This window comes from Vulpes lagopus, chromosome 22 (genome assembly GCF_018345385.1).
Source record: "Vulpes lagopus strain Blue_001 chromosome 22, ASM1834538v1, whole genome shotgun sequence".
Classification (NCBI taxonomy): domain Eukaryota; kingdom Metazoa; phylum Chordata; class Mammalia; order Carnivora; family Canidae; genus Vulpes; species Vulpes lagopus.
The window spans coordinates 26,009,830-26,022,515 of record NC_054845.1 but is presented as its reverse complement, the minus strand read 5'-3'; the positions used below and the strand labels follow the sequence as shown (position 1 = coordinate 26,022,515).

The 12,686-nt window shown below is 56.9% G+C and overlaps 1 protein-coding gene across 4 annotated transcripts; it reads left to right on the top strand.

Annotated features, from left to right (window-relative positions):
• Positions 1 to 841: 841 nt before the first annotated feature.
• Positions 842 to 12,029, top strand: LOC121480799 (aspartyl aminopeptidase). 4 transcript variants are annotated; one of them, XM_041737722.1, is made up of 15 exons: positions 842 to 905; positions 1,516 to 1,609; positions 1,697 to 1,785; positions 1,897 to 2,010; positions 2,254 to 2,379; positions 2,594 to 2,724; positions 3,018 to 3,093; positions 3,213 to 3,320; positions 4,038 to 4,115; positions 5,083 to 5,166; positions 6,404 to 6,564; positions 6,960 to 6,999; positions 7,098 to 7,199; positions 11,401 to 11,568; positions 11,897 to 12,029. In XM_041737722.1, exons 1-15 carry the CDS (start codon positions 900 to 902, stop codon positions 11,945 to 11,947), a joined length of 1,428 nt encoding a protein of 475 aa, XP_041593656.1. In that variant the 5' UTR covers positions 842 to 899; the 3' UTR covers positions 11,948 to 12,029. The 4 variants fall into 4 exon arrangements, with proteins under 4 accessions (XP_041593656.1, XP_041593655.1, XP_041593658.1 ...); XM_041737721.1 differs by having other exon boundaries at positions 2,254 to 2,391; XM_041737724.1 differs by lacking the exon at positions 842 to 905 and adding an exon at positions 913 to 1,099 and having other exon boundaries at positions 2,254 to 2,391.
• Positions 12,030 to 12,686: the final 657 nt, after the last annotated feature.

The following is a 12,686-nucleotide window of genomic DNA, read 5'->3' as shown; positions in this document are numbered from 1 at the left end:
GGCACTGCCTTCGGGTGAGGACCTGGGACTGTTGCCCGAGGGTAGGGGAGGCATCAGGGGAATACAGGAATCAAATTAGAGTCCAAACCGCACCTTTGCCACTTAATGCGCTGGGGAGGTTATTCCTCTCTGTAGCTCGTTTTGTTCATGTGTAAAAAAGGGACAGTAAAAGTACAAAGTTGATAGAGCAGGTGTGAAGATTAAACAGAAAACACGTTAAGCCTTATCTCACCGTGAGCGCTCCAAGAACACTAGCCATGTTGCTTTTATTATCACAAGGGAGCCTGTGGGGAGAGAGAGAACTTTGTGCAGCACTCGTCGGACCAGGTGAGCGGGCTGGGCGGGTTTTCCCTCGTACTCTGACCTGGGGCAGGTCCGGGGGCGCGCGGCTCCCAGCTGTCCTAGCACCTCCCGGGCAGCAGAGGGCTCCCGCCACCGCCGCGGACGGACTTAGCAGGGGGCGGGGCTGGCGGCGCGGCGGGGGCGGGGCTGGCAACTGGGCCCAGCGAGGGGCGGGGCCGGCGGCGGGGGCGGGGCCGGCGGCGGGGGCGGGGCTGGCAGCTGGGCCCAGCGAGGGGCGGGGCTGGCGGAGGGCACTAGCGAGGGGCGGGGCCGGCGGCGCGGCGGGGGCGGGGTCGGGGGCGGGGCCGGGGCGGGGCTGGCGGAGGGCACTAGCGAGGGGCGGGGCTGGCGGCGCGGCGGGGGCGGGGCCGGGGCCGGGGCGGGGCTGGCGGAGGGCACTAGCGAGGGGCGGGGCTGGCGGCGGGGCGGGGGCGGGGCCGGGGCGGGGGCGGGGCTGGCGGTGCGGCGGGGGCGGGGCCGGGGGCGGGGCCGGCGGCGGCTGGGGGGCGGGCCGAGCCCGGGGCAGGGCTGGAGGACGCGGGCACACGCGCGGGGTCATGCAGGTAGGCGTCCACGGCCAGCCCAGCTCTAACTCGGATCCCAGGCCCGGCTCGGCGCCCCCCCGGGCCTAAGCGCAGCAGCGCGCCGAGCTGAGGGCTGAGCCTGGCCCAAAGCGAAACCGAAAGCCCGGCCTCCGTGACCCGATCTTCCCGGGGTTGGGCACGGTGGCCTCCGAAAGCAGGGGCGTGGAGGGGAGGTGGGGTGTTCGCCGGACAATAGGGCTTTGGCTCCGTGGACAGGCCGGCTCAGAGCCGGGGGCCCGCTGGCGAGCTGGGAGCTCGGAACCGCCCGGGGTTTCTGGGCGGGCTCGTGGGGCTGGGGTTTAGGGGCCGGGCTAGGGCTCGGCTTAGGGGCGGGCGGGACGAGCGGGGCGGGAGCGCTGCGGGGCTGATACTCTGGCTGGAGGATCCGAGCTTCAGCGGGAAGAGGCTGGGCCGGGCGTCCGCGTGTGTCCGAGAGGAGAGAGGCGGAAGCGGGGTCTGCGCCTTGGGTCGGTCACTTCGCGGGAATGGGGCTTGTGGGGGGCGGGTGGCTCCCGGGGCCTGGAAAATAACAATCAGGGCTCCCAAACCTCGTGGAAATCTAAGCGGCACCGCTCCCCCCCACCCCCAGGTGGCCATGACCGGGAGGGCCCGCAAAGAGGCGGTGCAGGCCGCGGCCCGGGAACTCCTCAAGTTCGTGAACCGGAGCCCCTCTCCTTTCCACGGTAAGTGACCGGGACAGAGGGGCAGGGTGGTGGCCCCTGTGCCCCCTAGCCCGCTTCCATCGCTCTGAAAGGGCTCTTTTTCTGCAGCTGTGGCCGAGTGCCGCAGCCGCCTCCTCCAGGCTGGCTTCCATGAACTCAAAGAGACGGAGAGCTGGGATATCAAGCCGGAGAGCAAGGTACGTGGGGTGGGGTGGGGTGGGGTGGGGGCAGACCAGCAGATCCCTAGGCCAGGGCACAAAGTCCTTTGTGCCAGCTGGCTAGCTAATCCAACTCCCCCCTTCCCCCAGTACTTTCTGACCAGGAACTCCTCCACGATCATCGCTTTTGCTGTGGGAGGCCAGTATGTTCCTGGCAATGGTTTCAGCCTCATTGGGGCCCACACGGACAGCCCCTGCCTCCGGGTGAGGACCTGGGGCTGCTGCGCCGGGGTAGGGGAGGCATCAGGGGAACACAGGGCAAAAGGGAGTGGGCAGGGACAGAGCGGGTGTCTATTTCTGGAGCAAGGAGACTTGCCACCCCCTTCTTCCATTCTTTGGGCCCTTCTCTGTCAGCAGTGTCCTTCCTTAGCTCTTGCTTCATCTGTCTCGCCTCCAAATCATGCTACTCGACCTTCTCTACTGCTCACTCCCCATCGTCACGCTCAGGTGAAACGGCGGTCCCGCCGCAGCCAGGTGGGCTTCCAGCAGGTTGGCGTGGAGACCTATGGTGGTGGGATCTGGAGCACCTGGTTCGACCGGGACCTGACCTTGGCTGGACGCGTCATTGTCAAGGTGGGAACTGGGGTAGGACCTGGGAGGTTCTCACCTTCCAGCTCCAGACGATTGTGACCTTCCTTCAGGGGACCTGTGGAGAGCCCCCCCAGGGAAGGGGCCGAGTGGGCCAATCTGGGCTCCAGGATCATGTTGGTTAGTCTGGGTGAAGTGGGGGTTTTAACCAGCTGCGGTAGGGAAGCACCGTGGTCTGACCTGGCCCGGGGGGCCACAGTGCCCTACCTCAGGCCGGCTGGAACAGCGGCTGGTGCATGTGGACCGGCCCATTCTCCGCATCCCCCACCTGGCCATCCATCTGCAGCGAAATGTCAACGAGAACTTTGGGCCCAACATGGAGATGCACTTGTAAGCCTGGGGTCAGGGCTGTGGTGACTGGGAGGGATGGCTGGGGCGCCCAGGGATGGAAGGGGCCCGCTGGGACCTGGGACCCTGCTACCTAATGGTAGCTGCAGCCCCGTTATGCTCTTGGAACCCAGCTGATGGTATCTGAGGAAACCTCATGGCTTTGCGCTCTGCCATTTGGGAAGCAAGTTGGGACTCTAAGGACAAGGACAGTTTCCACTGGGAGATGCTTGAGCGTGGGGGGGTGCCCTGCCCCCCCAGCTCTCCCCACACTTCCCTCACGTGTCTCCCCACAGAGTTCCCATTCTTGCCACAGCAGTCCAGGAGGAGCTGGAGAAGGGGACTCCTGAGCCTGGGCCTCTCAATGCTGCAGTAAGAGAGTCCTCTGCTCTCGAGAAGTGGGGAGCAGGGGAGGGGGAAGGGACTGATTCTCTGAGAAGGGGCAGGACAGAACAAGCACACCTTCCTCCAAGCATGCTTCTGTCCTGCAGGATGACCGCCACCACTCAGTTCTCATGTCCCTTCTGTGTGCCCATCTGGGACTGAGCCCTGAGGATATCTTGGAGATGGAGCTGTGCCTTGCTGACACCCAGCCTGCGGTGAGGAATGGCTGCAGGAACTCATGGGTGGGGATCGCCCACGTCCTAGCCTACCCCAGTGTATCCCCCAAAGCCGCTCACCTCCTCGGCCAGTCCCCCATTTACTCTCTTCCCTCTTCTTCCCAATAGACACCATGTCCCTCTGCCTCTGGGCCAGAGGTTCTCAAAAGGGCACTTTCACACTCCAGACCTGCCTACTTGGACGCCTGCAGTGGCCCTGGGAATCAGCCCCTCCACAGATTCCCTAGGAGTTTCTGCTATAGGTGGTCGCTGTGTACTCTGACTCACACTGGCCCTGCACCTCTGAGGGCAGAAGGCCTGGATGTGGCCCCCCTTTCTCTGGAACCTGCCCTCGTGTCCCTCCCAGTTGCCCAAAGTAGGAGATTATGAAGCTTCTGGATGTTCGGTCATGTTTGAATATGCACTGTTTCTGGGCTGGTCTCCTCTTCTCTTCATTTTCTTAGCTTTTTTCCTGTCCGTTTGGCTCCTCTCCTTTCCCCCATCCCACAGGAACTGGTAGGAGTGTCACCCCCCTGTCCCTCTGCTCCTGCCCAGCTCCATTCCTCGTTGACCACTCAGCCCCACATAGCAGGAGCACAGCGCCCTAAGCTGGAGGGGGGGCGTGGGGCATTATACACAGATGCACCGAGGCTCGCTCGAACCCAGGTGAGTTGGGGCAGAGGGTTGAAGGTTGGGCTGACTGCCGTGTCTTTCTAGGTCCTGGGTGGTGCCTATGAGGAGTTCATCTTTGCCCCTCGGCTGGACAATCTGCACAGCTGCTTCTGTGCCCTGCAGGTATGCAGCTGAGGCACCCCGGGCAGCACACACCACTTCAGGGAGGGGCCTTAGCTCCTCATAATGCAGCCTCATCCACTTCCCTCTGCTCCCCTTGCCCTCCAGGCTTACGCCCACCTAGCCCTCTCTCTGTGCCTTGGGGTCTCAGTGGGGCTGTCTCTCTTCCTCCCAGTCACCTTGGTGTCCCTTCCTTCTTTCTACGCTAGTCAGTTCTATTTCTTTCTTCCCTCTTGCTATCTCTTCTTTTCATACCTCTCCTTCCCGCCCCATCCTGTTCTTGGAGACAGGCTTTGGGCTGCCACAGAGACCAGGGCCATACCTGGGACCTGAATCAGCTTCTGCAGCCAGCCAGCTGTGTCATCTTGTTGGAGTCCCGGTGACCTCTCTGGACCTCAGTCTTTTCACAGGGGCCAATTAATTTATGTGCATTGTGTGGCTTTTTGCCTTTCCAGTATTCTCTGCTCCCCCGCCCCGCCCCATCTTGCTCCTCCTCCTGCCTCTCATGCGGGAAGGTATAGGAGGCGCAGCCCAGGTGGCCCAGCGGTTTAGCACTGCCTTCAGCCCAGGGTGTGATCCTGGAGACCTGGGATCGAGTCCCACATCAGGCTCCCTGCATGGAGCCTGCTTCTCCCTCTGCCTGTGTCTCTGCCTCTCTCTCTCTCTCTCTCTCTGTGTGTGTGTGTGTGTGTGTCTCTCATGAATAAAAAAATCTTTTTTTTTTTAAAAAAAAAGAAGGTATAGGAGCAGGCCCAAAGGGTGGTTCTCCCAGCCCAGGTAAAAAGGTCTCCTGCATGCCAGGCAATGCCCTGAGAGATGACGGCCAGTCGGAGCCCCAGCCCACTTCACTCCGGCCGACAGGAGGCAGGAGGGGAGCACGATCCCTCTGATGAGGTTGAGGTGTTGGTGAGCAGGGTTATGGAGGGAGGAGGAGTGAGGAGGATGCTCTTGGTCTCCCCCCTCCAAACAGGCTTTGATCGACTCCTGTGCGGCCCCTGCCTCTTTGGCCTCGGAGCCCCATGTGCGCATGATCGCTCTCTATGACAACGAAGAGGTACGTAGAGGGCTGTGTGGAGGGTCTCTTCGGTGGAGGGTCCCCTCTGTGAAGCTTCCCGCAGCCAACTTGTACCAGGCACCCACCATAAGCCAGGGCAGTTCTGGGAGCCCCAAAGATGGGAAGGCCCTGCTTGTGCTCCCTTAGCACATGGTCGCCCTGCTGGCTCAGCATTTATCTGGCTTCCGGAGCATGACTTTGCCTCGCATAGCGCTGTGTGTGCCACACGGTGAGCTCCTCGAGGACACGGCCTCTGCCCTTCATCTGTAGTCCCAGGGCTCTGTGCGTGGTGGGGCCTCACCGTGGGCTCGTGTTAGGTGCTCTGAGATGCCGTAACAGCCTGAACATGGGGCATTCTCTTTCCTGAAACTGCACGGGTCAGGGGTAGCAATTCAGGACAGGACTCTGCCATCCTGAGCACCCGGCTTCTGTCTCAGGGTCCAGGCTGCCTGGTCCAGCTCCTGCCATCGTGTAGAAACCGAGTTAGCAGGAGGAGAGGGAAGGACAGAGGGAGGGTGTGCGCCCCCTCCTTTTAAGGCATGACCGGAAGGTGGCATTCCTTACTGCCTGGTCCATGGAACTCGGCGTGGCCGTGTTTAGTTGTGAGAGGAAGCTAGGAGCGCCCTCTCTAACTGGGCAATTCTGTGCTTAGCTACAGTTGGATGTTTTGTAGTACAAGGTGGCGTGGATAGTTAGCATCTCTGTTACGTGCATAAAAGACATTTGGGGGCAGCCCGGGTGGCTCAGTGGTTTAGCGCCGCCTTCAGCCCAGGGTGTGATCCTGGGGTCCCGAGATCAAGTCCCACATTGGGCTCCCTGCATGGAGCCTGCTTCTCCCTCTGCCTGTGTCTCTGCCTCTCTCTCTCTCTCTCTGTCTCTCATGAATAAATAAATAAAATCTTAAAAAAAAAAAAAAAAGACGATTGGCCAGCTTGGCCAGCTTGGCCAGCATGGTCGGGCACCTGTGCTGAGCCCCAGAGCTGAGGGTCAGGGGAGGAGGAGGGGAGGCAGTGTAGGAAGCCCGCAGGAAGTACTCCTTCTGCCCCAGAGAGGACTTAGGATCAGTTGGGCCCCAGCCCACCGTCAGGTTTTCAGTGGCACCGGGTCAGGGAAGCTACTGACAACACCCTGCATTCCTCATCCAGAGTCAGCGGGGTCCTGGGTGTTGGGCCCCCATCCCTGGCTTCCAGCTCAGGCCCCTGACCCAGACCCCAGAGCCAGTGTCTGCTCTCACCAGGTGGGCTCCGAGAGCGCCCAGGGGGCACAGTCACTGCTGACAGAGCTGGTGCTACGCCGCATCTCGGCCTCCTCCCAGCACCTGACGGCCTTCGAGGAAGCCATCCCCAAATCCTACATGATCAGCGCAGACATGGCCCACGCCGTGCACCCCAACTACCTGTGAGTCTGCCGGGCCGGGCGGTCCTCACAGCTGGAGACCCGAGCGGAGCCTAGCCTGGGGCCCCCAGCCTCTCCCCTGCCCCTTCTTCCTCATCCTGGCGGGAAGGTCGGTGGTGGCCTCCTTTAGACGGAGCCTAGGCCCAACCTGTCAGAGTCGTGTAATACCCCGCCCGGTGTGTCAAGGAGACTCTGTCTGCAGGCTGATTCCCTCCTACCCCTAGAGGCTGCCTGGAGCCCTGTGTGGCACGCCTCTGGGGGCCTCCGGGGGCCTCCGGGGCTGGGTGGGAGGCAGTGCTGCGCTGCCTTAGTGATGTTCGCAGGGGCGGCAGCGGCTGCGGACAGGCCTGCCTCCTGTTTGCCATCCCGGCCTTTGGGCCTTTGATCGTCTCTTACAGGGACAAGCATGAGGAGAACCACCGGCCCCTCTTCCACAAGGTGAGGTGCCCCTGTTTCTCCTGAGGGACTTGAGGGCTGGCTCTGGGCCCCGTCTCCCATGTGCGCCTCACCCCGCTTCCTGGTCTCCGTCTCCCCAGGGCCCTGTGATCAAGGTGAACAGCAAGCAGCGCTATGCCTCGAATGCGGTTTCCGAGGCCCTGATCCGAGAGGTGGCCAATAGTGTCGGGGTGCCCCTGCAGGTGAGGCCGGGTCCTGCCTGGGAGGATGTGCTAGAGGGAGTGGGGTCGGGGGCATAAGCGGACGGGCCCCCAGTGAAGGGGGGCACCTGGTAGTCAGCCCTTGGTGAACCCTCACCTCCAGTAGCGCGAGGACGGGTTTTGGATCTAGGCAGGGCTGGCATCAGCGCTGGTTGTGCTGTGGGGCTAGTCCCGTGACTGCCGACTAGGCTCTTCGTTTCTCTGACTCAGTTTCCACACCTGTAAAATGGGGCTGAGAGTGAGGCCTCTCCTGCTGGGTTTCTGTGAGAACTGAAGGTACAGTGTGCTTGCGGCAGGTGGGTTAGTCCTGCCTGTTTCCCACGCGCTCCCTGTGTCTCTCTTACGCAGCCTGGGGGCTTCCATAAGTGAAGTTCAAGGCTGGGGAGATGGGAACTCCCAACTGCTCATTTCCGTCCTCTCCAGGGCAATGGCCCGTCTGGGCAGAAATAGGTCGAGGTGGAGCTCTAAGGGACTGGGCCCTGATGGTCCAGTGACAAATAGCACTTGGGTCCTGGTGAGTCAGGACTGGGACCCCCGCATCCTGTCTCCTGGCTCAGGGCTCTCTCTGCTGCATGGCCCCACCCCGCCCCCTGTAGACCCGAGTAGTTCTGTTCTTGGGGAGGCCTCTGTGGAAGAAGTGATGCTTTGAGCTGAGACTTCACTGTTGAGAAAGAGGCAGCCGTGGGTGAGTCTGCAGGGAGAGCATCCCAGCAGAGGGACGAGGGCAGAGGCCGCAGGGGGCGCAGGAGTGTGCTGCGCTGTCTGGAGATGGAGCCTGGGGGGCAAAGGTGGGGTGAGAGTAGGAGTGGAGGGGGAGAAACCTGCCCAGGCCAGTCGTGCAGGGCCTGCTAGGCCGAGGCAGGGGGTTTGCATTTTGTTCTGAGGCCGTGAGAAGACAGTGGGGGAGTTTTCAGTAACTCACAGCAGAAGCAGGACCTGCGTTCTTCACAAAAGTAGGAAACAAGAATAGAAATAAGAAAACATTAACTTGCAGGCTTTTGTGTATATTTGTCCAGATTTTTTTCTGTGCGTGTACTTAACACGTATTTTATAAAAAATGGAATCATTTTGGTTATATTTTTTGCTTTCTCTTCACTCTGAATTCTCTACCTTTTCATTTCAGTACATTTTTGTCACAGTAAATTTGTGTCCAATCTAACGCACTGATCTTTATTTTTTTAAAGCAATCTCTATGCCCGGCGTGGGGCTTGAACCCACGACCCCAAGATCAAGTCTCATCTTCTACCACCTGAGCCAGCCAGGCACCCTCCAGAGCATTTTCAGTTTTCCCTAGTTATTCCCAAAATACTCTTTACGGAGGTTTGTCCCACCATAGTATCGGTTCAGGGCCACATGTTACATCTGGTTGATGCATTGCTTAAATGCCTCATAATGTGGTGCAGCCCTCATCCTCCCCCCTCCCTTTTAAAGTAACCTTGATGGGGCGCCTGGGTGGCTTGGTCGGTTGAGCATCTGACCTGCTTGGGTCATGGTCTCTGGGCCTTGAGATTGAGTCCCGCTTCAGGGAGTCTGTTTGTCCCTCTGCCCCTCCAATCTGCTCATGCTCTCTCTCTCAAGTAAATAAATAAAACCTTAAAAAAAAAACAAAATACATTGACTTGGGGCTCCTGGGTGGTGCAGCCGGTGAAGCATCAGACTCTTGGTTTCAGCTCAGGTCCTGATCTCAGGATTGTGAGATTGAGCTCTATGTCGGGCTCTGTGCTCAGCATAGTCTCCTTAGGATTCTCTCTCCTTCTCCCTCTACTTCCTGCTGGTGCACTTGCTTGCACGCACTCTCTGTCTCTCTGTCTCTCTCTCTCTCTCTCTCTCAAATAAATAAATGTTTAAAAAAATAAAGTAACCTTGACGTGTTGGAAGAAATGAGGCCCATTGTCTCATACAATATCTCACTTTCTGGATGCATCTGGTTGCTTCCTCGTGGTGTGTAACTGGTGCCTCAAGGCCCTGTGTTTTCTGTAAATTGGAATTCATACCTAAGAGTTTGTTGGATTCAAGTTAAACTTTTTTGACCAGAAGACATTCTGACTGATATGTCCTTAATTTTGCATCATACTCATATTATCTGGGCGATCTGCCCTCAATAATGGTAAGATTGAGCACCTGATTGGGGTTTCCTCCAATCCTTCCATCATATGGGGGGGTTCCTCCTTTGGCTGGACAGTAACCTGTGCAAGTGACCAGTTCCCTACCAGGCAGACACCTCATGGTCTGACACCATGTTAATAATCCTTGCTGAGGGCAGCCCCAGTGGCGCAGCGGTTTAGCGTCGCCTGCAGGCCAGGGCGTGATCCTGGAGACCCTGGATCGAGTCCCACATCAGGCTCTCTGCATGGAGCCTGCTTGTCCCTCTGCCTCTGTCTCTGCCTCTCTCTCTGTGTGTGTCTCTATGAATAAATAAATAAAATCTTTAAAAATAATAATAATCCTTGCTGAAATCAGTAATTTCATTCATCCCTTCTACGTGTCATCTCTTCTGCATGAATTAGCTGCTATTCTGGGAAGCAGAACTTTCTTCTCATCCACTAAGGCTATTTGGTTAACATGAAATATGGTTTCTACTGGAAAGACCAGATAAGTGCTAATTCTTTCCCTTAAATAATCAGTTTTCAAGGTGAAGCATATTAACAGCCACTTCAAATGGTGACACATAGGATTTTCTTTTCCTTTTCTGACATGGAGTCAGATTTTCATTGGTTTAGTGTGATCTGATGCAGTATAATCATTTTTTTTAAAGATTTTATTTATTTGAGAGAGTGGGGAGAGGGGCAAAGGGAGAGGGAGAGAATCCTAAGCAGACTCCCCACTGAGCACAGAACCTGACATGGGACTTGACCCCATGACCTGAATTGACAGGATCATGGCCTGAATTGAAATCAAGAGTCAGGTGGTTAACCGACTGAGCCATGCAGGCTCCCGCTGTAGTCACTTTATTTCGTTCTCAGATTGTCATAACTTTGACCAGTGGGAGTCCTTTTGACAGGACTCAAAAGTTCTCTTTTTTTTCTATATAACAAGAAATTGCAGGCTCATCTTGTTCATTTTCCTACCCAGATGTGGCAGCTTTGGATGGATGGTGATTTTAGAGACCAGAGTCTGGCACCATGACACCACTGTTATCAGGGGGGACAGTGCTTTGGGGTCATTTCTGATGACGTAGTTAGAAAGTACTATATATTTTTTAAAAACCATGAGTTAATACTGTAATTCTTATTCTAAAAATAATAGTTACTACTGATCTGATTTTATTTATTTTTTATTTATTTATTTATTTTTTTTTTAAAAGATTTTATTTATTTATTCATGATAGTCACACAGAGAGAGAGAGAGAGGCAGAGACATAGGCAGAGGGAGAAGCAGGCTCCATGCACCGGGAGCCCGATGTGGGATTCGATCCCGGGTCTCCAGGATCGCGCCCTGGGCCAAAGGCAGGCGCTAAACCGCTGCGCCACCCAGGGATCCCTGATCTGATTTTAAAGGTTTTTTTTAGAGAGCACATGAGAAAGAGAGCATGAGCAGAGGGGGAGGGGCAGAGGGAGAGGGAGAAGCAGACTCCCTGCTGAGCGAGCCTACCGTGGGACTCCATCCCAGGGCCCTGGGACCATGACCTGAGCCAAAGGCAGATGCTTAACCGACTGAGCTACCCAGGCGTCTTTGATTTATCTGATTCTATGAATCTGTTTTCCCTTATACTGAAAATCTTAATATTGAATGTCATGGTTTTCTTATTTTTTTTTAACAGGATATAAAGAAAATGCCAATAGCAATATTTCTGAAAGCACTAACACTGCTGAATGAACATTCTTTGTGTGTTGGGGGAGTGGGGATGTGGGGACACAGTGTGTGTAAGTGTTATAAACGGCACATTTTATTGTTTTTAATTCCCTTGCCTGCTATGTGGAGAAGGGATTCTTAATGGCAGGCAAGATAGCGGCAGCCGGAATTAGGGTGACGGCAGTTCAGACAGGGAATGGGACCAGTCCAGCATCTGCTGTCCTTGGGCCCTGCTATTTAATGTGGGCTTTCCGTTTTCATTCTGGTCCCATCCACTCTCTGAGGGGCGGAAGTGGCCCCCTTCAGGCCTGCAGTTCTTAGGTGACTTCCTCTTCGGGTTTGATGAGCAGACACCACATGTTGTTCACGAGCCTCTCCTCCTGCCCGCTAGGATCTCATGGTGCGGAATGACTCTCCCTGTGGAACCACCATCGGACCTATCTTGGCTTCTCGGCTGGGCCTGCGGGTTCTGGATTTAGGCAGCCCCCAGCTGGCCATGCACTCCATCCGGGAGACCGCCTGCACCTCAGGAGTCCTCCAGACCATCACCCTCTTCAAGGTGACTGGGCTCCTTCCTCCCCTGGTGCTGGGGTTGGATGCTGGGGCAACATCACCATCGCTAGGTGGCCGGCTTGGGTGATGGGATCTGGCTGTCTGGGTGCTACCATGTAGGAAAGGAAGGGTCCCCATTCTTCCTGAGGCACAGGGGCCCATGACTAGTCCCCAGAGGATAATGAGAGGACAGAGAGGAGATGAGAGATGAGAAGACCGGGGCATTTGTCAAGTGTGGGTGACGCACCTCTACCCCTCCGGCTGGGCCCTGTGTGGGCGGGAGGCATGCAGCGGGTGCCCACTGATGCCAGATCTCATGTTGCTTTCTATTTTAGGGCTTCTTTGAGCTGTTCCCTTCTCTGAGCCGTAACCTCTTAGTGGATTGAGGCCTCTTGGAAAGACTTCTCTTACACTTGAGAAGTTGTCAGCTGAGCTGAAGCTGGATTATTAAAGTGGATTTTTCACTCAGCCTCATTCTGTTGTGTTTATTTGGAGACTGGAGGGGTGGGGGGGGAGTTGAACCTGGCTTGACCTCTGGAACCAGAACAGTGGGGCAGGTAGTGGGGTCAGTTAGAGTAGCTGCAGCTCCTGGGAGCTGATGCAGGCCAGACCTCAAACCTCTTTCCCTTAAGCCCATGCCTGAGGTGGGTGTCAGGTAAATGGGCCCACAGTCGGAAGGCCCCCTTCCATCCCCGGTCCTCCCTTCCAGGAAGCGGCCTCAATGCTCCTCTGTTACCAGAACAGTCCCTGAGCCCATCTCGGTGCCATGAGGTCTCCATGCTCAGCACAAGACCTGGGCAGCCCCGGGCTGTGCCCCCACCTCCCCTCCCCATCTCATTAACTTTCATAAGCAGGCCCTTATTATTAAATGTTTTTTCCTCTGGTTAATAATTTCCCCCATCCTTTGTCTCTTTTATCTCCTTCCTTCCTTCCCTTCCTTCCTTCCTTCTTCCTCTTCCTCCTCCTCCTGCCCCTTCTCTTGTGTTCGTTCATCCCCCTTCTTTGTCTTACAGTTTGCCTATTTTGTCCCCCACCCAGCCCAGTAGTCTCATCAGTGCCAAGCGTGCTGGTGACACACTGGCGTGCTGCACCGTGATGGGAGCGTGGTCCCTTGGAGGCCAGGTT